We start from the raw sequence: 25136 nt of genomic DNA, 5'->3' as shown, positions 1-25136 counted from the left end.
ACTCAGCTTCTTTAAAATGCGTGTGTGTGGCTGTGGCCTGATTCGAGCTGATTGTTCTGAAAAGAATTACTCAAAGGCAAGGTCCTTATAGCCACCACCTGTGACTAGTCCACAGGAGACAACAAGTTACCTGCAAATCTGGTGACAGCAATGGAAGGGCAACAGACTATGTAAACTTGGACCAGACTCTCCTGACCTGGCTCTGGGTTTCCCACCTGGTAGATGGCGGCGGGGTGGGGGTGAGGCTGGGGGTGGAGATGGGGGGGGAGGGGGGAGGGGCGCTCAGTGACGGCCAAAATCCCTCTGTATCCCATTCTAGTGACTAAAGGGGCAGGTCCCTTCAGAGGGGACCTCTGGGAAGGAGCTGGGGTGCAGAGACAGCGCTGGGAAAGCCCATCCGAGGTAACCTTGAAAGGCAGGAAGTGGGAGCCTTCGGACCTGGAATCTGGGGCCCCCTCCGGGCTTTGGGCAGCTGGCTTGGGGCTGAGGCGTGACTGCAAATTCTCCTGCCGCCTCCTCCTCCGCAGCCACCAAAATAAGAGAAGTCCGAGGCGGCTTCCTCCTCCCTACCCAGAGTAGGTGATAGGGACAGAGGCGGGCAGCACCCCACTGCTCCCCCACATCGCCTCTGCGGGCTGCTGAAAGCTAGGGCTGGCTCGCCCCAGAACGGGTCGTCGGCAGCTGGCTCCCCTGGGACCAGGTAGGCGGCCAAACCAGGTGGGGGCTGGCGGGGCAGATGTGGCCCCGCCTCCGCCCTGGAGGGCTGAACTTGAACGCTGAGAGCTGAGCAAGCTGAGTGAGAGCGGGGACCCCAGCCAGAAAGGGAATGAAGGAGGAAAACTATGGAAACCTGGAAAAGACTGATTAAAACCTGGGGAGAAGGCTGAGGGAAAGTTTTCCCCGAGGGCCTCACGGGGGAAATGGAGGGAAGCAGCGGGGGAAACTGATGGAATTTGGGAGGAGGGTTGAAAGGAGCGGTGGGCTCCCCTCGAAGGGTCTGGGGAGAGCGCTGAGGGGGTTTGAGAGGGAGAATATGGGGAGCAGCTGAGGGGTCTGGGAGAGGGGTAGTTAGTTGTAGGTGGGGAAGCTGGAAGGATCAAGAGGGGGTGCTGAGGCCATTCGGGGTTGGAGTCCCTGAGAAGAGAGTCAAGGAGAGTGATTTCTGCAGAATGCGGAGTCCGGACTGCAGTTCTGGGGTCTTAGAGGCCCGCTCTCCGGCTCAGGGCAAGGGGGGCGCCTGCAGCCCCCAGGCCCTCTTGCTGCATCCCTGGGCAGCGGTTCGCGACGCTCTGGGGATGGCTTCCAGGCGCTGGGGGCCTGGATCCTGGTTTCCTGGGGAAGTCCTCGCTCCGGGCACCGGCAGACCTCCCTGGGTGCCTCTCCCTACTCTACTCTTGGTGGCGGTCTGGGTCCGCGTCCCCGTCGGGATCCGGGAATTGCTGGCAGCCCCGACGGAAATCCTGCTTTTGACCGCGAATGCCCGCAGGGGCTGTTTCCATGGCAACACAGGGCAAGGAGGCCAGTTGGTTCTGCGCTGCTGCGGGCTCTGTAGCTGGAAGCCACGGTCCCCGCCTTCATCCCCATTTTTGGTCCTTGGTCCGAGTGTATTGTGCAACGCGGAGGGAGATGGTGTGGTTTGGTGTTCAGGGATCGGCTGGCTCAGAGACCTGGGCTCTTGACAAGAACAGGCCCTTAATTGCTATGTAGACCACAGGAGAGTTAGGCTTCTCTGGATCCTGGCTTTCGTCATTGGAACTCTGGGGAGAAACTAGCCCTTCCCGGTGATGCCAAAGCTATGCCCACTGGCACATGCCTATAATAATCCCGGCACTCAGAAAACCGGGGTAGGAAGATTGTCACTAGTTTGAGGCCAGCTTGAGCTACGTGAGCAGAAGAAAGGCACAGGCAGGGTGGGACTGGGGGATAGAGACAGAACAGGGACAGGGGAGGGGAGAGGAGAGGCTGGAGGCAGAGGCAGGTCGGTGACTCTCTGAGAGATCAGGCCAGCCTGCTCTACACAGTGAGGTCTTCTCACAGCTTCACAGACAGGGCCTTTGGGGACCAGAATACCGCACGAGCCTCCTAAATGTCTCGGGATCTGTGGAGTGCCCATTCTGAGGGGGTCAGCAGGGCTCAGCTCTGTCCCGGATTCTCCACACCCGCTGGTCACGCTAGGAACGCGCTGGAGTCGAGAGCTGTGAGCATCCTCCCTCTATCCTTCCATCGGTGGTGGGAAGGAGGATGGGTTAGCTTAGCAGGAAGGGGTAGAGTCCAGAGCGTCTAGACATGACAAAGGAGGTAGCCAAGCTGAGAGCCTGAGCCTACCGCCCCTAGTCAAGCTTGTGTGGACCCGGAGTGGGGGGCGTGGGGGTGGGGTGCGGTAGGGTGAGGCTCCTGGCTGCACCGCCAGCTACTGCTCCCGCCGTGGCCTTGCAGTGAATGCAGTCAAGCCCGGGTGATTTTGTGTGGGTACTCCCTATCTGCTCTGCTCTTCATCCTGAGGATGAAGTGTCAAGGGAGGTGACCAACCGGGGCAGGCTGGGTGAGGGGCTACGGAGCTGAAGAAGGAAGGAGGAGACATGTTGCATCCACACAGCACACTGGGCTGGTCCTCGCTGGAACAAGGCAGGATGCCCCATTCCACTCCGGCAAGACTGGGAGATCACATTGTGGAATCTATACTCTTAGCGCCTCAGCGCCTACTCCTGGTGGGAAGCCCAAGTCCCAGGCTAGGTAACCCGAAGATTCTTGCTGTAGAGGCTGATGGGAAATTTCCTAAGACACCGCTTTTTCTTTTTTCTTTTTCTTTCTTTTTTTTTTTTTTTTGAAACAGGGTCTCACTATGTGGTCTTGAGTTCACAGAGGCTCTCCTCAGCCTTGGCCTCCTGAGTGCTGAGATCAAAGGCTTGGGCCACCATCAGTTCTCTCTCTCTTTCAAATTTTCTGAGACAGGGTTTCTCTGTGTAGCCCTGGCTGTCTTGGAACTCACTCTGTAGACCAGGCTTTCTCGAACCCACAGAGTTCCACCTACCTCTGCCTCCTGAGTGCTGGCATTAAAGGTTCATATGGTGTGTGTGTCGGGGGGGGGGATTGTTCATACAGCTATGTGAGTCAGCTAGAACCACTTTTACCAGTAACAAGTAGGGAAACCTCAGTCGATGCCTAAAGGACCAGGTGGAAGGATGAGCTAGGATCATGCAAGACGGTGTCAGAATTGGACCGGGTAGTCTCAGAAAAAGGCGGTTTGAAAGGATAGGGAATCAGTGAGAAGCGAGGGCCTCTGTGAAGGAGGCCGTGGCCTGGCCCTGAGGATAGTATCCGTGCTCAGCGAGAGGACTGTGGGACAGCATGGCGGCGCTCCGTCAGGGCTCCAGGTGTGGCGAGGGATGGCGGTGCCTCCACACCTCAGACTCCTAGTTGACCCTCCAGCCCAGGTCCGTCCCTGCCCCAAGCTCTGAGAAACCGGAACTCTTGCAGGATGCGGTTTCCTGCCGCTGCCGGAACTCCTAGTTCCTTTTTAGTGAAGCCCTCGGGGTTTACTGGGCTTGCCTCCCACCTTGTCTGGGAACTTCTCTTTCTTCTCTGCCCTGCCCAGCTCCGCACCTCTGCCCGCCTCCCCCATCCTCAGAGAGACCTTTGCAAAGAGAGAAGGAAAGGAAAGCTCACTGGTACCCACCCAGCTGTTGCACCTAACCCTGACCCAGGTTTTCCCTCATACTTGGAGGTCAGGCTGGGGAGAGTCTTACATCATCACTTTGATGTGATTTGGGGAAAAATGGCCCTTGGGAAAGGATGAGAAGGTTGGGGCTCTTGTGTCCAGGAACACAGGTGTGTGGGAGGCAGGCTCCCTGCCGGCTGTTCAGCTGCCATAAGACAGATTTAGTTGGCCATTGGCCATGTGGGAAGAATGACACTTACCAGTCAGGGACAGCATAACCCTGCCCAGGCTTTGGAGAACCCGGTCACCATGCCAGGAACAGAAAACTGTGGACTGGATTTCACACTCCTCTGAATCTCCCGTCGGCCTGTGTGACTTCAGGGAAGCTGCTTTTCTGGTATATTTTAGAGGCGGGTGGACCAGGTGCCCTGGGGGCCTCTTTGCAGCTGCTGCTCTCAGCCTGCTTGGCCACTGCACGCTGAGCTAGAGCCTCTTTTTCATGAAATCCTCACAGCTGCTCTGCCCAGAGGGTGCAGGTGAGAAACCGGAAGCTCATGTGCCTTGTCCTTCATCCAAGGCTACAGCCTCCCTGAGAACAGGGGTGGGGGGTGGGGAAGTTGAGCATTCAATCCCTGTGGCACAAAGATCACAAGTTCAAGGGGAGAGAAGGAGAGAGGGAGGGAAGGGAAAAGGACAAGACAAGAGAGAGAGGGTGAGGAAGAGAGAGAGAGGAAGAGGGAGCATGCTTACCACACAGGGGCAGATACTGAAGCAGGCAGAGTTGTGGTCCGGGGTTAGACCTTAGCTGTGACATCTGATTTCAACCTTGATAGAGGCTCCTGAATTGATTCCTTTCTTTTTTCTTTATTTCCTTTTTGTTTGTTTTGAGATAGGGTTTCCCTGCGTAGTCCCTGGCTATCCCGGAACTCATTCTGCAGACCAGGCTGGCCTCAAATTCAGGGATCCACTTTCTTCTGTCTCCTCCTGAGTGCTGGGATTAAAGGTGTGCACCCCCACCCCTCGGTTGAAGTGATTCCTGTCCCTCAGACTCATTTGGGGCTGGAGAGCAGAGAGTGTAGCGTGAATGTCCACCCTATTCATAAACAAACCTAAGCATCCGAGTTGCCCTGAACTCTGGCGGCCACGTCTTGTGTCTTGCGTCACTCCCTTTCGCATGTTACAGGAAGCCGAAGTTCACTGCCAGCTAGGAGAGAAAAAACAGGAGGGATGAGAGATGTGCTGTCTCTCATCCAAGATGGCTCAGCAGCTAATGCCAAGTCTGACAACCTGAGTTTGATCCCTGGGACACATATGGTGGAAAGAGAGAATCAGCTCCCACAGGTTGTTCTGGGACACCCCCCCCACATACACACACACACACAAACATACATATACACATAGACACATACATACATATACATACACATATGTACATATACACACAAGCACACATATACACACATCCATATACAAATACACACACCAATATAGAAACAAGAGGAAAAAGGAGAGAGGAGAGGTCACTTTCGCTCTGTGCCTTAACTAGGCTCTAGACACATCTTGGAAGGGCCAGCACACAGCGGGCCCTCAAAGAGGTACGCAGTCACGCTCCTGCGGAGATTGCAAAGTAGAACAGTGCGCAGGGTGCCCAAACTGCGTGGATTGTTTCACTTCCCAAGTTACTTAACGTCCCTGTGCCTCCGTGTCCTCATCCGGTAAGGGTTGAGAATAAAACTTGCCTCAGGAGGTCACTAAAGAGATCGCGTGTAGACGTTTCTTGGCGAGGTGCCAGTCACTGTGTAAATGTTTAATAAATTAGCACATTTTCCCTAATAGTTACTGCCACCCAGACTTCTGCAGAGTGCAAAGACTCCCAAGAGAGTCAGTGCTTGATAGGGGGGCTCAGAGGAAGAGGGGAGAGGCCTCTGGCTGTTTCCAGGCAGGTGTTTGGACATATCCGGCTCCCTCTACCCGTCTCTGACTTTCTTCATCTCTGCCTTTCTCTGTCTCTGTCTCTCTCTCTGGTTTTTGATGTGTGTGTGTGTGTGTGTGGACGTGTGGATATGAGTGTGACTCTACATGTGTGTGGAGCCCGAGGGGCAATGCAGATGTCTTCTTAAATTGCTCTCCTTCTATGTAAAAATTTTTAATAAAAAAAAAGTTTATGGTGTATGGGGCTGGGGAGATGGCTCGGCAGTTAAGAGCACTGGGTGCTTTTCCAGAGGACTCAGGTTCCATTCCCAGCACCCACTCGGCAGCTCACAACTGTCTGTAACCCTAGTTCCAGGTGACCTGACACCCTCACACAGACATACATTCAGGCAAAATACCAATGCACACTAAAAGATAAGTAAATAAATAAATCATTTATTAAAAATGGTAAAGGAAAAGTCATAGTATGTACCAGTTGGTGGTGGCACACACCTTTAATCCCAGGACTCAGGAGGCAGAGGCAAAGTTCCAGGACAGCTAGGTCTACACAGAAAAACCCTGCCTCAAAAAATAAAATAAAATAAAATAAAAAAAAATATATATAGAATGTGTATGCATGTATGTGCCTGGTGTCCTGGTGCCTACAAACCAGAAGATGCTGGATGTCCCAGAGCTGGATTCACAGATATTGTGAGTCACCATGTGGTGCTGAGAATCAAACCGAGGTCCTCTGGAGGAGCAGACAGACCATCTCTCCAGCCGCTCCTGTTTGGAGACAGAATTTCCCGTGAACCTAGCAGTATACCAACAGGCCAGGGAACCCCAGGAGCCACCCTGTCTCGCTTGTCCTCACCGTGTACCCCACTTAAGGTTCACAGCACCAGCTTTTTTCACATGGGTGCTAAGGCTAGAACCCCAGCCCTCAGCGCTTCTGTGGCAATCCCTTGCCTAACTGAGCCATCTCCCTTATCTCCCCAGTCCCCGAGCCCTTGATTCTGCAGCGCAGTCTTGCCATGTTCCCACAGCAGCCTCAAACTTGCTGTCCTCCTGCCCGTCTTCTTGAATACTGGGATTACGGAGGCGCACTGCTATGTCGGTCTTCCGGTAGTCAGTCTTTATCTGGAATTTGAGTCTCTTTGCCTCTGGCCGGGCTCCTCTCTGGCAGCCATGTGTTGGCTCACTGACACGGACTCAGGGGAACTCATTCTCTTCCAGGGCCCAGCCCTCGGGAAGTTGCTCCAGTAGCTCTAAATCAGCCACAGAGGGAATATTTACACCATGGAAATTAGCACATGCTACAAATCAGGACGTGGGGGTTTTGTTGCTGTGTTGCTGTTTACCTTTTTTTTTTTTTATCCCCCTTGAAAATCAGTTTGTGAGGATACCACGCTGTTTTTTTTTTTTTTGTTGCTGTTGTTGTTTTGTTTTGTTTTTGTTTTTTTGCTTCATCACTGTCTCTCCCGATCTCTCAGTCTCTGCCTCTCTTTCTTCCCATCCTTCCACTGGTGCCTGCAGTCACATTCAATGTGGCTCCTCTCTGCACTGGGCCTCAAATACACCCTGTGTCACCGTGCCCGAGTCCTTCAGGATACTCACACCAGAAAGCCAGGTCCACATGAGACCACAGTGCCCTCCGAGTCTGCAGGTGACATTGCTCTGAGGGCTAATTCTGCTCGATGGTTACACTGTCAACCCTGCCAGGACTCCTGCTCAGCCCCTAGGGCTTCTATTTGAACCTCCCTCCCTATAGGGCAGGCAGAATATGGGAGCTCCCTTGTGGGGGGTATGACCCAGCAATATCAACATTTATGCCTATGGAGGTCCCCTGGGCTGTTTAAGTTCGAATCCCATAGAGGAGCCTCTGGGTAGGGCTGGCTTTCCAGGAGAGGGCTGTGTACACCCCAGCCAGTCCTACCCAAGCATTGCATTTGCATACGATTTCAGGAATGGCTACAGCTCTTTCTCTGTAACAAGCAAACAAGGAAAATGGCTCAGATTCTAGTCCCAAATGACGGGATTCAGCCTGTGTGTGACCTTAAGCAAATATCTAAGCATGCTTCAGTTGCTTCCTCAAAAATAATAATATTTAAAACTGGGTTTGTGGCGAGGGTCAAATGAGGTGGTACAGGCAAAGTGTTTGAAGCAGTAGACACACCAGTAAGGGCTATAATTTTTTGTTTGTTTTCTGAGACAGGGTTTCTCTGTGTAGCCTGCGCTCTCCTGGGCTCACTTTGTAGACCAGGCTGGCCTCAAACTTGAAGTACAGTGCCTGCCTCTGCCTCCCAGAGTGCTGGGATTACAGGCATGTGTCACTGCGCCCAGCTAGGGCTATAATTTTTAACTTACTTTTTTTGTATGTGTATGTAGACATGTAGTGTGTGCGCACACATGTGTGCAATGGATGAGGGCTGTAGGTTGGTGTTTGTGAGTGTGATACAGTCACGGATGCAGGTGTCTGGAGATCAGTATGGATGAATTTAGAGCCTTTATGGCCTGTGTGCTGCACAGAAAATGCCTATGTCTGAGGCTGTCCACACAAGATCTGTGTAGCTCGGTACAGGGTTTGCCAAGTGTGTTTGTGGTTTTGTGAGAAGAGCTTGGCCTTTGCTTTCATGTCACCCCACGTCTGGTCTCCTCTCCTCTGAAACCCCTTCAGCTAGGCCCTGGGGGACACACCATCCCACCACCTAACTGATCTACCTCCCATACCTGATCAGCCTGGAATGCTGATCAGACCCTTTCAGACCTACTGGCCCCTCACTCTATTGTGGGGGCGTCCTGAAGTGAAGGGCTCTTTAAGGCTGAGTGAGTAGAGGCTGTTTTCGGACTGGCCTCTCGCCACAACCTACCTCACAGCTCGTCCCCTCATTTGTGTTAACTCTTCACCTCAACACACCTAGGAGAATGGTTTTGGTGAAGCGTGAGGGGAGCCAGTTGTTAGTTTAGGACTCTGAGGTAACAGAACCAGATGGCCACTAGACCTATTAGATGCTGGGAGACAGGCTTCCTGGGAGCGGTGAGTATGCCGGTGAGAGACAGCTAGAGGGAGGACCTCATGGGAGCTGTGATCTTCAGGCCCCCAGGGGGGACCTTAGCTGTCCATGGGCTAGCCCCACCCCCACAGTGCTATGCCCCATCTTTGCAAACCAGCCTTCTCCCCTCGAAGTTCCTCTCTGAGTGTTGCAATGGTGGAGTTTTTCAGCAAGGGGCAGGGCGGGGGATGGAGAGGGGTGAGGACCCCTTGCTCAATAACCTTCTTGTGGAATTGCTCCAAGGACTTACTGCTGGGGAAAGTTTGGCTAGTTCAGGCAGCTCTTCAAGAGCCTGTGCTGGCCCCCACTTCTGACTTGGGCCTCCTCCTAATTCTGGTCTCGAGAAAACTGTCACTTTCCTCCTGGCACCAGAGGTGAGCATCCGTCTGCTGGGATTTGCCCAGGAGGAGGACAGAGGCAGGGTTCTAGGACAAGACTTGTTTTTATTTGTTTTGTTTTTCAAAGACGGGGTTTCTCTGTGTAGACCAGGCTGGCCTCGAGCTCACAGAGGTCCACCTGCCTCTGCCTCCCGAGTGCTGGGATTAAGGGCGTGCGCCACCGCTGCCTGACGGAGAAGCTTCATTTTCAGGGTGCGTTGACTGAGTTGAGGTCTGGTGAGCTTAGCACAGCTTGATAGTGCTCCAGGTTGAAAGAGGAGCCTGAGCACAACATAGGAGTGAGAAGCGTCCAAATGCACGTGTACACATATGTATAGGCACAGGTGTGTGTGTGCGCTTAGGCACCAGAGCTCATCCAAGAGCTGTGATGGCGTGCGGCCATGTTGGCAAGGGCACTCCCTCCGGCGTGTGCTGGGAGGCTGCAGGGCTGTGCTGGTGTGCGTCTTCCTGCCCTGTCTCAGGTGGGACTGAATGTGCAAGAGTTGGCACGGGGGTGTGTGCCCTGTGTGGGGATGGATATGTAAGTATTCCAAGAGTGGTGGGAGAGAAAACGAAGGCAGAAGTCACGGTGGGACAGAGCTCAGGCCTCCTGGCTTTCTGGAGAGGGTAGGATCTGGGCAGCTGGCTGGCAGGGATACTGGCGAGGCCTTCTTCATCTTGCACGCCGTTCTGTCTCACCCGCAGGTCTCCTGTGCCTTCCGGGGACTATGCAGCGGTCCTACTGACCCAGGAGTAGGGGCCTGCGGGGTGAGTAGGGCGGGAAGTACGCCGAGGCTTTTAGGCTCAGGAGACTGGGTGGGGTCGCCTTGCTGGGCCCCACAATGCCTGCCTCGCTGCCCCCTCCTCCTACAAGGGCCCTGTTGCTAGGAAACGGATAGAGGAGCCAGAATGAGGCAGCTTGAGAGGCTGGAGGCTGGACTCATGACAGGAAATGGCCTTGATCCCCCTCTGCGGGGAATCTCCAGGTGCGGGCACACTGCCCTCACTGTTCACCAACTCGCCACTCTGCAGAGGTGTGTTACGAAACACACACATGCACACAGAGATAGGTACATGCACGGCCACGCAGGGCGGTGTGCAATCGTGGTCACACAGGCCTGCATGCACACACGTGCGCACACGCACACCGGACACACACAGGCAGACCCACACACAATCACTTGCTCCACCATAGTCATACAGACAAGCGTACACACAGCCCAAATACGTTTACAGACAAGAACGCATTTCCGTGTTTGAGATGAGGTCTTACGGATCTTAGGCTCGCCTGAAACTTGATAGGTAGCTAAGACTGGCCTCGAGTTTCTCATTTCCCCGCTTCCTTCTCCTAAACGCTGGGATTTGCAGGACCACACCACCAGGCTGAGTTCATACAGTACTGGGGATGAGTTCAATTCCCAGCAACCACATGGTGGCTTACAACCATCTGTAATGGGATCTGATGCTCTGTTCCGTCATGTCATGCACATGCACATGCAGATAAAGCTGTCATATATATATATATATATTTAAAAAAAAAATAATACAAAGCCAAACACAGCAACTTCCTGATGCGAAAAAACCCCCTGAGCTGACCTAGCACAAATGAGAAGCACGGAGAAGCCACACACTCTCTCTAAGCACAGGAATGCAGCTCCGAGGCAGGCCATAGGTGGCCCTTACTTAGGAAGACCTCCAGCTGGGTCCGTAGAGTAGAAGCTCCATGCCTGTGCGAGAGTGTGCATGCGCGCGTGTGTGCACAGACCCCTGTGCGTAGGGTGCCACTCCAGGCAGGGACCCTGAGTGAGGCCTGTCCCCCTTCTGCAGCAGGGTACCTGGAATGGGCTGTTCATTCTGCAAAAAGCTCGAGCCTGCATCCAAGGAGGATGGTGGCCTGGAAGGGGACTTCAGGAGCCAGGAGCTGGAAGAACGCTACTACCCTGACCCCACTCAAGGCCGGTCCGCGTCCTTCTCCCCTCAGCCCACCAGCCCTACTTTCCTTAATTCTGGCAACACCAGAAGCATCTCAGGTGGGTCGCTAGGGCTAAGAGAGCTGCTGCCTGGTCTCTGGGGAAACTAAGGACGGGGAGATGCAGGCTTGTCTTTAGAAGTCTCTGGAATGATACAGGAGACACAGCTCCATACCCTAGCTCACAACAGCTAGGTCAGTGTATGTAAGTCTACCCTAGAGTCTGGTTTGGGTCTTTTTCTGTCCAGAGACCCCAGTAACAACTGCAAGTAGCAAGTTGGAAGAATGAGGCAGGAGCTTCATGAATTTCAGGGGCTTTCTCTCACCTACACACACACATACAAACTCACACTTCTATCCTCTTAAGTGTCACTTTAAAAGGTGAGACATCTTCTTGGTGGGAAAGCAAGTCAGGGACTTTCCAGGGTAAGAGGAGCTTGAGGCTGTTTGTCCTGGACCTAGCAGGGCAAGCTGTGAAACCCAATTGGTTTCAAAAGCCCCGCTGGTCCCTGAACTCCTTCAGGAACGTAGGCATTGTAATGATAGACAGGCACAGCGCCCAGCTCCGGGAGGGCACTGGTATCCAGGGATGCAGTCTCCTTGGTTCCCACTCTGCTGAGCGTCTCTGCCTCTGCAGGGGCCGGAGTGACCACATTCGTTGCCCTGTATGACTACGAGGCCAGGACGGAGGATGACCTCACCTTCACCAAAGGCGAGAAGTTCCACATCCTGAACAACACGTAAGTGAGTGGTCTACCTCACTGGGGGTGTGGCCTGGGCCAGGAGCAAGCCCCTAAGGGGACAAAACGGATCCCTGTCTAGAAAGTGTACATATACGTGCCAATAAAAGGCATGGATGAGGACTGGGGTGTGACTCAGGGGTACAGATGTGGGCCTTGGGTTTCATCTAAAGCATTGAAAACAAAAGACGCTAGTGAGGGCTGGAGAGATGGCTCAGAGGTTAAGAGCCCTGACTGCTCTTCTAGATGGTCCTGAGTTCGATTCCCAGCAACTACATGGAGGCTCACAACCATCTATAGTGGGATCTGGTGCTCTCTTCTGGCCTGCAGGTGTACCTGCAGGCAGGATACTGTATACATAACAGATAAATAAACTTTTTTTGAAATGTCATTGAGAGGAAGCCCTAAGTGGATGCTCCCCGCCACAGGGAGAGGATAGGTGAAGGACTTGGGACGCCAACAGAATACTAAGCTGGGTACTTAGGGTGGTGGTGATCGAGAAAGGCTTCCTAGAGAAGAGACTTTTTTGGTTTTGTTTTTTTCGAGACAGGGTTTCCCTGTGTAGCCTTGGCTGCCCTGGACTCACTCTGTAGACCAGGCTGGCCTTGAACTCACAGAGATCTGCCTGCCTCTGCCTCCTGGGTGCTGAGACTAAAGGTGTGTGTGGCCCCTTTCCAGCTTCCTAGAGATTTTAAAACTAAGACTAGAAAAATAAGTAGATAATGAAGGAGGAGGTGAGAAAGGAGAGAGCAAGACTAAACAAGGAGTTCTAGAAAGCTCTGTGTGGTTGCGTGTGGGTAAATCACAATGGATGAGGGGCAGGGCTGGGAAGAGGACCCGATGGGTAGAGTACCAATCACCAAGCCTAGCCATATGAGTCTGACCTTTAGACCCCCACATGGTGGAAAGGAGAAAACTGGCTCTTGCACCTTGTCTTTTGACCTCCGCACACATAACTACACACACCCTATAAAAAACAAAAACATTAAAACTAAAAATTGGGCCAGGCATGGTTGGTGCCCACCTTTAGTCCCAACACTCGGGAGGCAGAGGCGGGCGGATCTCTGTGAGTTTGAGGCCAGCCTGGTCTACAAAGTGAGTTCCAGGACAGCCAGCGCTACGCAGGGAAACCCTGTCTTGGAAGAAAAAAAAAAAAAGAATAGAAAGCAGAAGTTGGAGATGTAGGCAGGTTAGTATCCATAGGCTTTTAAAGCTGTGTTGTCAAGCCTGAATTTTATCCAGAAGGAAACCTGTAGCCACTGGGAGCTTCCAGTGGGGAGGGAACCTAGCCAGCATCTACCATATCTGTTCAGTGGAAACACAAGAGGAAGAAGGAATCCCCAAACATACTCCCTTTTCAGGTGACATCATTTAGGGCAGATAGACAGATTAAAGCTCTTGGAGTGGGGAGGGGATCGAGGGTGAGGTTTGGCAGAGTTACTCTCCAGCTAATGTGGGCCTGCCTGGACCCTGAGTGCTGCTGACACCCCTGCGTTCTGTGTCCACAGGGAAAGTGACTGGTGGCAGGCTCGGTCCCTGAGCTCTGGACACACTGGCTATGTTCCCAGCAACTACGTGGCTCCTGCGGATTCCATCCAGGCTGAAGAGTGAGTGGGGTTGGGGCTGGCCCTGTGGAGAAATTCCTAGTGTCTAATTCCCAAGGCCATCTCTTGGGAAATGACTGCCTCGCTCTGAGCCTGCCTCCTCCGCATCTGCAATGTTATAAGGTTGCTGCAGAGCCAAAAGAAGATGGCCATGGTGGCAGTAACAGCACAGAGCGCCTTACAGCCGGTGCTGTGGTCTGTAACTGAGCAGCTTCTGTGTGGTCTCGAATAGAAACTCTACTCTTCTGTTTTACAAATGAGGAAGCTGGCCAACAGTGGAGGTGTACATCTTTAATCCTAGCACTTGCTAGGGAGAGGTGGGTGGCTCTCTCTGAGCTTGAGGTTAGCCTAGTCTACATAGTGAGTCCCAGGCCGGCTGGAACATTGTCAAAAAAAAAAAAAAAAAAAAGAGCCAAGCTGTGTGGTGGCAGTGAATGCCTTTAATCCCAGCACGAGGCAGGCAGATCTTTGTGATTTCAAGGCCGGCCTGGTCTACAGAGTGAGTTCCAGGACAGAAAGGGCTGCACAGAGAGACCCTGCCTATAAATAAATAAATCGAAACAAATGAGGAAGCTGAAGCACAGAGAAAGTGAATATTCTGCCCAAGTTCTCCTAGTTAGCAGTGTGTGGAGCTGGTGTGGGAATTCAGCTAGACACATCATGTGCTGGCCGGCATATACATTGCCTGTCTGCATTAACATTAACATTAGGACAAAACCTATCTATGTGTTATCCATGTCTGTGTGTGTGTATGCATGCATCTATGTATCTCTCTATCCATGTAGCTATGTATCTATCTCAACAGAGAGAATGTAGATTTATAGGGAAAAGGTGTGAAGAACTCCAGAGAGTGGGAGGGGTGCCCAGGGAATACTGCCCATGCGCTTGCTTTCAAATATGTAGTGGAGGTGGCCCAGCGGTCAGCAGTGCTTGCTGTCCTTCCAAGGTAGTTTGGAGTTTGGTTCCCAGCACCCAAGGTAGGTAGCCACAACCATCTGTAACTCCAGCTGTAGGGGAACTGATGCCCTCTTCCGGCTTCTGCAGGCATGTGCGCGGAAACCACACACACACACACACACACACACACACACACACACACACACAGCAAACACTCACACAGACATACACACATAAATAGTATAATAATAATAATAAACCTTTTTGTTTGTTTTGTTTTTGAGACAGTTTCTCTGTGCAGCCCTGGCTGTCCTGGAACTCACTCTGGAGACCAGGCTGGCCTCGAACCCACAGAGATCCACCAGTCTCTGCCTCCCGAGTGCTGAGTTTAAAGGCGTGCGCCCCTACTGTCCAGCCATATAAATTTTTTAAAACCTAAAAAGTATTGGGCTGGGAAGAGCATTGGCTTCTTTTCCAGAGGTCCTGAGTTCCATTCCCAGCAACCATCTGATGGCTCACAGCTACCTTTAAGATAGGATCTGACCCCCTTTTCTGGGGTACAGGTGTACAGACATAATACTCATCAACATAAACAAATCTGTTTTAAGAAAGATATCTCATCTTTTTTAAAGGCACCGGGGTGTGGCTCACATGATAGGGTTGAGTGTGGAGGAGGCACGAGGCCTTGGGTCTGATTCCCTAGACCATACAAAATCAACCATGGTGGCCCTTGTCTATGATCCCAGAATGTGGGTTCAATGTGACGTAGTGAGTTTTAGGCCAGCCTGCCGAAAGATGAGATCCCGTCTCAAACAAAGCAAAACAAAACAAATATCCCAGGAAAACAAAGCAAAGCAGGGCCGGAGAGATGGCAAGGCTGCCGGACCCAGATTCAGTCTCCAGAGCCAGCGTGTGGTTCCCACCAGTAACTCAGTCCCAGGGGATCCGACACCCTCTTTTGGCCTCTGCAAGCACCAGCCATGCGTGTGGTGTGGACATACATGCAAGCCAAACACTCATATGCATAAAATTAAATTAAATCTAAAAATAAGCTAATGGCACCGAGGGTGGGTGTTTTGTATGAGAATGGCTTGCAAGGGGATAATATTTAAAGTGAATTTTCTTAGGCGGACAGAGAGGCCGGAGTGTAGCCTAACCTGTGCGAGGCCCTACATTTCATTCATCTTCACACCCTCCTCCCCAAAATGGAAGAGACTTTGAAGAACTGGACTGGGCATGTGTCTTAGGGTTTCTATTGCTGCAGTGGAACACCATGACCTCAAAGCAAGCTGGGGAGGAGAGAGTTTATTCAGCTCACACTTCCACATTGGGTTCATCAGCACAGGAAGTCAGGACAGGAACTCAGCAGGGCAGGAACGTGGAAGCAGGAGCTGATGCAGAGGCCATAGGGGCTCTGCTCACTGGCTTGCTTCCTCTGGCTTGCTCATCCTGCTTTCTCATAGAACCTGGAACCGCCAATCCAAGGTTGGCACCCGCCACAGTGGGCTGGCCCTCCCCCACTGATCACTCGCTGGGAAAATGCGTAACGGCTGGATCTCATGGAGGCATTTCCTCAACTGAGGTTCCTTCCTCTCTGATGACTGACTCTAGCTTCTGTCGAGTTGACATAAAACCAGCACATTCAGCACAGTTTTGTAATCATGTGACTGTAATCCCAGCATCTGTAGTGAACTTGAGGATAGCCCAGGCTACATGTGACTCTATCTCCCCAAACACAATCCAAAATCAGAATGAGAATCCTCCGGACTTGGAGTCTGGTTTGTTGTTGGGCTGTGGGAGGCGAGAGGAATTGAGGCTGAGCCAGTCTCTTTTGAAGAAGCAAGTTAGGTGTGGTGCCGGTGGCTAAAACGGGGGGGACACGGGAGCAGGTGGAGGTACATGGTTCTGGAGGGATTGCTTTGAGGTCTGTGGAGCTTTCTACAGGTGAGGGAAGCTGCCAGAAGCTAGACCAGAAGCTAGACCAGGCTGTGCTGTGTATGAGAGGTGGCTGGCCGTGTCACTCCATTATCCCAGAGGAAGGGACAACCTGTTCCTAGTTGTCATGGAGACACTGCCATTTGCTCTGTGTAGCCCTGGCAGATGGCACACTGGTGCTGGTGGGAACGGAAACTCCGTCTGAGTAGAGACGTCAAAGCTGCCCAGTAGGAAGAGAGTGAGACACAGAGTGGTCCTAGGACCTGACTCTGAGGTTGACCTTGGAGAAGAAAGAGACCTGGGAGAAGTGAGAAAAGCAGGCCATGTGGAACAACCAGGGCTGGAGGAGAAATTTCTGAAGACAGGAGAGGGGGTGTCTGAGGCTCCCTTGTCTCTGGCAATGGGGTGATCTTCATAAGGCATCTTTGTTGCATGGGCAGTAAAAGCCGGGCAGGCAGCAGAGTCCAGGAAGAAGGGAGACAGTGAAAGGGGAGGAAGTGTTGACCCAAGAGAGAAAAATGTGTGTCTAAGTGAAGGCAAGGTGAGAAGCCCAGGGCCAAGCATGCCGCGATGGCTTAGCAGGTAAAGGCCCTGGCTATCAAGCCTGATGATCTTTTACTCTCCAGATTTTGATCTCCAGAACCCACTCAGTGAAAGCAGAAGGCCAACATGCAGAGGTTATCTGCTGACTTTCACTCCTTTGTCATAGCACAAATGCACGCATGTTCACATGCACACACAAAATAAACACATAAAGTGCAATGATTTTCTGTTTAAATTTTCTGTTTTGATTCCCAGCACCCACGTGGTGACTCATAACCCTCATTAACTCCAGTTTCAGGGACTCTGATGCCCTCTTCTGGCCTCCATAGACCCTTGCACTCACGTGCGTGTGTGTGCGTAGTAAAACAAAACAACAACAACAAAAACCTTTTAAAGTATAGCAGTGTAGGACTCAGAATTTCCCTCCAGGAAGGAAGAAGGTATGTGTTTAGAGGTTGACGCATGGACAGTTTCAGGGGCTGTTCGTGGGGTGAGATGGGGTTTCTTGAGCAGAGGGTCATGGGCAAGTCCAGAGCATAAGTGGAGTGAGGCCAGATTGTGGAGAGCGGAAGGAAGTGTGAAGGACGGGGGAGGGGAGTGATGCCAGAACATCAGGCGGTTGGGGCTCATGTGTGTCCACAGCCCGGGCAGCGTGGTGATGCCTAGATCGCCAGTGATGTCTAAAGTGCCTGATGCTGAGGCCTGGTTAAGGCCACAGGCCTGAGAGTAGACAACTCCGGTTCCCGTTTTGGCGTCTCGGTAGGGCCTCAGGGAAGTTGCTTAACCACGAGGTAGCTGGTTCAGTTTCCTCATCTGTCTTGCAAGTTTGAGCGCGACACCTCCCTCTGAACACTATTAGCGGGTACATTTAGGTTCAGGGCTGGCACTGACCGCAAAGGAAGTGCCCAGCCTGTCAGGGCGTGGTTTTTATTGGAAGCGAGGCCTCGCTCTGTAGCATAGGGTGTCTCACACTTGGGGTCTCATGCCCCTAGGAGCTGAGTTACTTGCTGATCTTTAGGGACGTCACTAATGTCCTGGCTGTGGGAGGAGGAGAGCTTTGACAAACTTCGGCAGTGGTGCAGAGGCCTTCAGTCATTTCTCCTTTTCAGGGGAGGAGGGGAGGGCGGCTTTTTTGAGACAGGGTTTCCTCTGTGTAGCCCTGGCTGTGCTAGAACTAGCTCTGTAGACCAGACTGGCCTTCAATCACAGAGACCCACCTGCCTCTGCCTCCCTGAGTGCTGGGATCACAGGTGTGCGCCTCCGTCCCTGGCTCATCTCCCTTGATTTCAAGACCGAGTTTCTTTCTGTTGAGCTCAGATGGCAAGGGTCGCTCTACCGATCAGATAAGGCAGCAGCAGCGGGCTCTTCACAGCCTCCGTGGTCATTTCAGCCCTGCCCCCCTTACAGGCACAGTTAGCTTGAGGCTACAGGTTTCTCAGAAAGCATCAAGCGGGGAAAGAATTTGGGGTTAGGGTGCAGTAGAGGTCTGGATGATCACCTGGGTGGTGAGAAAGAGCTAGGGCGAGAGAGGGCTTTAGGCTGTCCACATCAGCTAGCCCGGTGGGCCAGTCAGTTCTCCTCTGATCCCTGAGTTCAGAACGGGTCATGGAGAGTCCTCGTGAGATGAGTTAAGGGCCCTGTGGTACCTGAAAAGGTCGTCAATGACTTGGGTCTACCGCTTTTTGCTTGTTGTTCGTTAGAGACAAGGTCTTACTAGGTAGCCTGGACTGGTTTGGGACGTCTGCCTGCCTGTGCTGGGATTAAAGGCATGCACCACCATGGCCCGGCTCTTTTTTGTTTTTTTTTTTTTGAGGTAGGGTCTCACCATGTAGCCCTGGCTTGCCTTAGAACTTGCTATGTAGACCAGGGTGGCCTCATACTAAGAGCTGTGGCTGCCTCTACCTCCTGATTGCTGGGACTACACTACCACACCAGGAAGATTCTAACCATTTGGGGGTTTGTTTTGGTCTGTTTTTTTTTTTTTTTTTTCGAGACTGGGTTTCTCCGTATTCCGTTGGCTGTCCTGGACTGGCTCTGTAGACCAGGCTGGCCTCGAACTCACGGCGATCTGCCTGCCTCCGCCTCCCTGAGCACTGGGATGAAAGGCATGCATGCGCCATGACTCCTGGCAAATTCTAACAATTTTAAGAGGTAGTGGGTAGAAAGAATCCTGGTCTTTCTTACACATCTATTCTGCGTGCCTGGCACTTTTCCATCTCCCTTCTCTGTGATCCTTTTACTCAGGCCATGAAGCCGATTAGAACAGCCCATTTCTCAGGTGAGGAAACTGAGGCTTGGCTTGTGAGGTGACTTCCTGGGAAGACGAACTGGGGTTTGCAGAGAATGTGCCTGACTCTGTCTGCTTTTCCTAACAGGTGGTACTTTGGGAAGATCAGCAGAAAGGATGCAGAGAGGCAGCTTCTCTCGGCTGGCAACCCTCAGGGGGCCTTTCTCATTCGGGAAAGCGAGACCACCAAAGGTGGGTTAGCACGCCATGCCACCAGCCGTTAAGGTCAGCGGGGGAGTGCTTGGGTCAGGGCCAAGCGGAGGGGCAGAGCTAAGATGGAGTCTGGGATTTGCCTTTGGGGCCTGCTCTTGGAGAGATGGACTAAGGGACCCTTCCCACACAGGTGCCTACTCCCTATCCATCCGTGACTGGGACCAGAACAGAGGCGATCACGTGAAGCATTACAAGATCCGGAAGCTGGACACGGGGGGCTACTACATCACCACGCGGGCCCAGTTCGAATCTGTGCAGAACCTGGTCCGGCACTACATGGGTGAGTGGCTCAGAGGGACCATGAGTCAGCCAGGCTGGCTCGGCAGCACACACCTGTAATCCCAGCACTGCGAGTTCGGGGCCAACTTGGACAACAAAATGTTCTCCCAGAGAAGTAGTGGCCAGGATCCTGCTCTGTGTTGGATTCTAAGGAAACTGAGGCCCAAAGCGGCCATGATGAAGCAATGCCTTCCAGACCTAAGCCTGTGCGAACTTTAAAAACATACACACACACACACACACACACACACACACACACACACATTTTATTTATCTGGGGGGGAGGGACTCATGTGTGCCTGACCATGGGTGTGCAAGTCAGAGGACAATTCGTGAAAATTGACTCTCTCCTTCAGCCAAGTGGGTCCTGGGAATGACACTCACGTCATCAGGGTTGACGGCGGACACGCTTGCCTGCTGAGCCATCCGGCTCTGGTCTATGGAAACTTTGTGGGGCCTTTGTTGTTGTTGTTGGTGTGTGTGTGTGTGTGTGTGTGTGTGTGCGCCTTGCTGGCTGTCCCTGTGGTACTTCTGAGACAGTCACCATCCTAGGCTCTAAGCCAGTGGTCTTCACCCTTCCCAATGCTGCGACCCTTTAATCCAGTTCCTCACGTTGGGGCGACCCTCTCCCAGCCATAGAATTAGTTTTGTTGCTACTTCCTAGCTGTAATTTTGCTGTTGTTTTGAATCATAATGTAAATATCTGTTACGGGAACGATGCTCTCAGCGGCAGGCTGCAGAAGCCAGTCTGAACTCTGAAAAGACTCTCTGGCTGTTAAGTACTACTTGGATGACAGGGACATGGAGGAAGGAGAAGTTGCTTGGGCAGCTGCGGCTTGCTTGCCACTGCCCAGGCATTAATAGTGGCCAGGCAGAATCAGCGACCGCAAGCAAGCAGAAGCCAGTGATTTGGAAGCTCAGCAGAAGGCGGCATGGACCTGACCAACGGAGGCCTGGTTGTGGGGTTAAGCCATAGTGATCCATCCAGGACCAAAACCCAAGTGTGGAACCCAGGCAACAGCATTGCCTAGGATGAGGCCCATAGCAGGAACGGGCCCAACTCCACAGTTTTGCCTCAGAAACTTATCTTCCTTTTCACCTGTTGCAACCGGTCCTTCTCCTTAAAGGCCTGGCTGGAGGCCACCTCCGTAACGTTCCCACAGGGATCATCTCCCTTTCTTTGCTGGCTGCGACCTCACGTATGAGCTAGTTACTTTTTGAGACGCTTTGTCTATGGCAGCCAAGCTTTCGCTCTGATGCCGGGCTGTGGTAAAATTTCAGAGTCTTCATGGCCTCTACTTGTGACCTCCCCCCTCTCCGTCCATCCTCCAGAAATGAACGACGGTCTGTGCTACTTGCTCACGGCGCCCTGTGCCACCATGAAGCCCCAAACGCTCGGCCTGGCCAAGGATGCCTGGGAGATCAACCGGAGCTCCATAACGCTTGAACGCAGGCTGGGCACCGGCTGCTTTGGAGACGTATGGCTGGGTACGAAGATGTCAGGAGCCAGACGGGGGTTGGGGGAGGGAGTGCTGGGGTCTAGGGAGAGGGTCTTGACGAGCACGCGGCCACCGAGCAGGCACTTGGAACTACAGCACGAAGGTGGCGGTGAAGACGCTGAAACCGGGCACCATGTCCCCGAAGGCCTTCCTGGAGGAGGCGCAGATCATGAAGCTGCTGAGGCATGACAAGCTGGTGCAGCTGTACGCGGTGGTGTCTGACGAACCCATCTACATCGTGACGGAGTTCATGTGCCACGGTGAGGGGGCGGGGCGTGGGGCGGGGCCAGGCTAGGAGGCGGGGCCATTTCAGGTGCGGGGCCTCCTCTGGAGGGAAGGTGGTTGGTTAGCCGACCAGTGGATCCGTTTGAGCAAACCAGAGCAGGGTCCCGGCTGAGACGGGGCACAGGGAGGAGTCTAGGTGGGGCGTGTCCAGGGTTCACGGGTGGAGACGGAGCAGGAAGGTTGATCTCGGTGAGAGAGCTGGGATGGAGGCGAGCGAGGCTAGATTAGCCCGGCAGGTGCAAGGCCAATACAGAGAAGAACTGGGCGAGTAGGGGCTTGCTGCTGATCTTCCGGCTGCTTCTCCCTAGGTAGCTTGCTGGATTTCCTAAAGGGTCGAGAGGGCCAGAACTTAAGGCTGCCCCATCTAGTGGACATGGCCGCCCAGGTAGGCTGGGCCAGCAGGCTCCCCCTCCCGGACCACCCTCTTATTATCCTCTCATGAACCCATGTGCCTTCAATACACCTAGAACTGCAGCCCAGCCCACCTCAGGAGCTCAGAGACCCGAGGCGGGAAGATGCTGTGGAGTCTCCGCATGCGCCCTGGGCTGCGGTGCTGGGAGGAGAGGGGGTGTCCGCGGGACGGTGGGGTTTTCAGGTGACGCACACCCCCCTCAGGTGGAGTTATGCTACCGGAAGTCCACGTTGACCCCTGCCTCCCGCTCCCTCTCCGCCTCCTAGGTGGCTGAAGGCATGGCCTACATGGAGCGCATGAACTACATCCACCGCGACCTGCGAGCTGCCAACATCCTTGTGGGGGAGCAGCTGGTGTGCAAGGTCGCCGACTTCGGGCTAGCACGCCTCATAGAGGATAACGAGTACAACCCCCGCCAAGGTGACAGGCCTCGCCCTGCCTCCCTAGAATCCAAAAGCTCTAAGGGGCTGCCAGGCACCCCCCTCAGTCAGAAACCCTTCCCCATCCCTGCTGACCCCAGACGCCCCCATCCTGACGTGCATCAAATGCGGTTCTGGGTTCAAGGCCCCCCTCAGACAGTGGCTACCCACAGGTCTTGAGTTACCTGACTTCCGTGAGTTGCCATTGCTGACGTATAAAATGAAAATATCCAGACCACCGTCGGCCAATACGCGTTTACTAGGCATGGCTCAGTCTCCCCAAACAGACAGCAGAGCATTACAGCACCCGGGCCATAGCCGGAAGGCCTCGTGCGGATCCCAGCCGCTTGCTGGCTGTGCTAGCTGGGCAAAGAACTTACCCAGCATCTTCTCCTCACTAGTGAGATGAGGCCAGCGACGGTCCGGGCTCAATGTGTTAACAATGCAGATGTTAGCAGCACCAAAAGCGCTACCCGGGCCTGAGGGATATGACTCCGGGGGAGAATGCTTGCTTAGGGGAAGGGGGACCGACCCTGCCCTCAGCCCCACAAACCCAAACCAAGACAAATGAAACTGTGACCAGCGTTTAGAGACATCCTAATATCTTGTCACGAGACGCACAACCACGCGTGGAAAGAGCCCGGCATGGTACCAGACACACAGTAGGTGCTGACCACATAGACAGCGGGTCTTTCTGCCACGCACAGAGACGTCTATGCTCAGGGTCCCCTAGATGCCCACCCCTGAAGTCCTCATTCTCGTGATCTGGCAGTTTCCAGGACCCTCCCCATCATTAACCCGACCTTTCCCCCCCAATATCTCCAGGAACTAAGTTCCCCATCAAGTGGACAGCCCCAGAGGCTGCCCTCTTTGGCAGATTCAGTGTCAAGTCCGACGTGTGGTCTTTCGGGGTTCTGCTCACTGAGCTGATCACCAAGGGCAGAGTGCCTTACCCGGGTGAGCTGGGGGCTGGGGGTGTGGCCACGAGGGGAGGGAGGGCCTTCTCTTACACACAACACCACACCACACCACACACACACACACACCTGCCCCTTGCCCTGGCTCACAGAGCTCCACCCCTCAGGCATGAACAACCGGGAAGTGCTGGAGCAGGTGGAGCATGGCTACCACATGCCATGCCCCCCGGGCTGCCCGGCGTCCCTGTATGACGTCATGGAGCAGACCTGGCGCCTGGATGCCGAGGAGAGGCCCACCTTCGAGTACCTGCAGTCTTTCCTGGAAGACTATTTCACCTCCACAGAACCACAGTACCAGCCGGGAGACCAGACGTAGCCTGGCTGGGCGCCGACCACCCTCTGGGAGTATCTGCCTGCCCTTGCCAACCCTCAGGGCTCTCTGGTCCCAGTGCTCCCGGACTTGGAGTCCTGTGGAATCCTCGCACATCAGAAGAAGGCCAGAGGCTCTGAACCATTTTATAGATGGGGCGAACAGAGGCCAGGAACTCATCTCTTACCTTCTCTGACCCAAGCACTCTTTCTTCCCTTCCCCCCACGCCCCATCCAAATATCTGTTGCACCTTGCTCATTCTACAGATGAAGTCAGTGGGTGCTCAGAGCTCCTCTCTGGCACACTCTGACCCCAAGCACCATTTTTCCTGTCCCACTAGGCTCCTGCATACTGTTGGTCCCTCTCTTCCATCTCCTAAAAATACTCCTACTACTCTGTCCAGCTATTTATGAAATTCTGTGTCGCTTCCTTCCCTTCCCTCTTCCCGGTGCTTCCCTACCCCTGTCAGCCTGCTCCAGTCCTGGCCCTAAGAATTCAATTACAGCTCTCGGTTCTCTTGGGTTTCTCTGAGTTTCAAGGACAGGGAACATCTTTGCTTGATACCCTTTCCTGCAGTCGGGACGCTGTGGTCCAGGCCCAGGTCTGAGGGAGGGAGCTGGGGAAGGCTCAGCACCTTTCTGGGTAACGTGTACCTGTCTATTCATTATGTGAGGAAGAACAACGAGATGTGAACACGGAGCCATGGAAATTCCCTGCGCCATCCTTGGGGAGGGGCGGTAGGCCTCAGGAGGTGAACAGGGCAGCTTTGGCTATTGGGGGGAGGGCAGGGCAGGGCGGTGAACAGTTCCCTCTTGCCTGCTAACCACGAGGTACCCACTGTGTGGAGCTTCAGAAGGCTCCTAGGTCCACAAGTCAGTTCACCACGAGTTGAGAGACACGGAACAGGCCATCGGAAACAGACGGATAGGGCTTTGAATCTGCGGACAGCTAATTCCGCACCTGAGTTCAGCTAATCTTCCCCTCAAGCTGGGACAGTCTTAGGCCTCCCACAGAGGCACGGAGAAGAACGCAACAGACCCTCTGCTGCTGTCGGGTTCCCCAGAACAGGGCAGGGGGAGGAGGAAGGGAAGAGGCCTGGCTCACGGGACCTCACCACGGGAGGTCCTCTCTACCCCAGCGGGCTTTGGGGACTTTGGAAGTATCTTTACTTATTACAGCGTCTGGCAGACCTACTAGCTGGGTCCTCCTCAGAGAAGCTGGGAGCTGGCAGGCCTCGATTTGGAAACCAGGAGAGCGGGAAGTATGGATTCCTGTCTCTGCTCTCAGGAAACACTGATCGGCCCTCTGACTTATTGATGGGGGAGGAGGAGAGCCTGGGAGTTGGGAGTCGCTGGTGCACTAGGCAATTACTAAGAATCCACTCTGATGGGCTCTTCTCTGAGCAGGACCCTGGCCACGTAAAAATGAGCAAGATTATTCCTGTCCTGGAAGAGTTCCCTTGGGTGAAGAAATAATAAATAAATACACCTTAAAAAAAAAATCGGGATTACAGATGTGTATCACCGTGCCCAGTTTAATCTGCTAACCTGGCTGGGGCATGGCTGCCCACACCTTTAGTCACTAGGGAGGCAGAGGCAAGCACACGGCTGCATGTTTGAGGCCAGCCTAGTCTACGAAGCGAGCCCCAGGACGGCTAGGGATAACCATGAGAAGCAAGCATGGCTGCTGAACGTTGGGTGTTTCCCTCCTCTCCTCCCGTGTAATCTAATGCTGAGAATGTTTTCTCTGATTAGTTCCACTGGATAAG

The 25136-nt window shown here is 53.4% G+C and overlaps 1 protein-coding gene across 3 annotated transcripts; it reads left to right on the top strand.

Annotated features, from left to right (window-relative positions):
• Nucleotides 1–549: 549 nt before the first annotated feature.
• On the top strand, nucleotides 550–24869 carry Fgr (FGR proto-oncogene, Src family tyrosine kinase). 3 transcript variants are annotated; one of them, XM_021643942.2, is made up of 13 exons: nucleotides 550–700; nucleotides 9705–9767; nucleotides 10827–11029; nucleotides 11606–11708; nucleotides 13217–13315; nucleotides 19063–19166; nucleotides 19318–19467; nucleotides 20799–20954; nucleotides 21046–21225; nucleotides 21559–21635; nucleotides 21929–22082; nucleotides 22907–23038; nucleotides 23166–24869. In XM_021643942.2, the coding sequence occupies exons 3-13, from the start codon at nucleotides 10840–10842 to the stop codon at nucleotides 23372–23374; spliced, it is 1554 nt and encodes a 517-aa protein (XP_021499617.1). In that variant the 5' UTR covers nucleotides 550–700; nucleotides 9705–9767; nucleotides 10827–10839; the 3' UTR covers nucleotides 23375–24869. The 3 variants fall into 3 exon arrangements, with proteins under 3 accessions (XP_021499617.1, XP_021499637.1, XP_021499627.1); XM_021643952.2 differs by lacking the exon at nucleotides 550–700 and adding an exon at nucleotides 8865–8996; XM_021643962.2 differs by lacking the exon at nucleotides 9705–9767 and having other exon boundaries at nucleotides 562–700.
• The last annotated feature ends 267 nt before the right edge of the window (nucleotides 24870–25136 follow it).

The sequence above is a fragment of the Meriones unguiculatus genome, chromosome 3 (assembly GCF_030254825.1).
Source record: "Meriones unguiculatus strain TT.TT164.6M chromosome 3, Bangor_MerUng_6.1, whole genome shotgun sequence".
In the NCBI taxonomy this organism is placed as follows: Eukaryota; Metazoa; Chordata; class Mammalia; order Rodentia; family Muridae; genus Meriones; species Meriones unguiculatus.
This window is presented reverse-complemented; position numbering and strand designations above follow the sequence as displayed.

Coding starts and splice junctions, on each gene's coding strand:
- Fgr (XM_021643942.2), top strand. CDS start 10,840: ATGGGCTGTTCATTCTGCAAAAAGCTCGAGCCTGCATCCAAGGAGGAT. Junction 19,468..20,798: donor CCTGGTCCGGCACTACATGG/GTGAGTGGCTCA, acceptor TCCATCCTCCAG/AAATGAACGACGGTCTGTGC. Junction 21,226..21,558: donor GACGGAGTTCATGTGCCACG/GTGAGGGGGCGG, acceptor GCTTCTCCCTAG/GTAGCTTGCTGGATTTCCTA.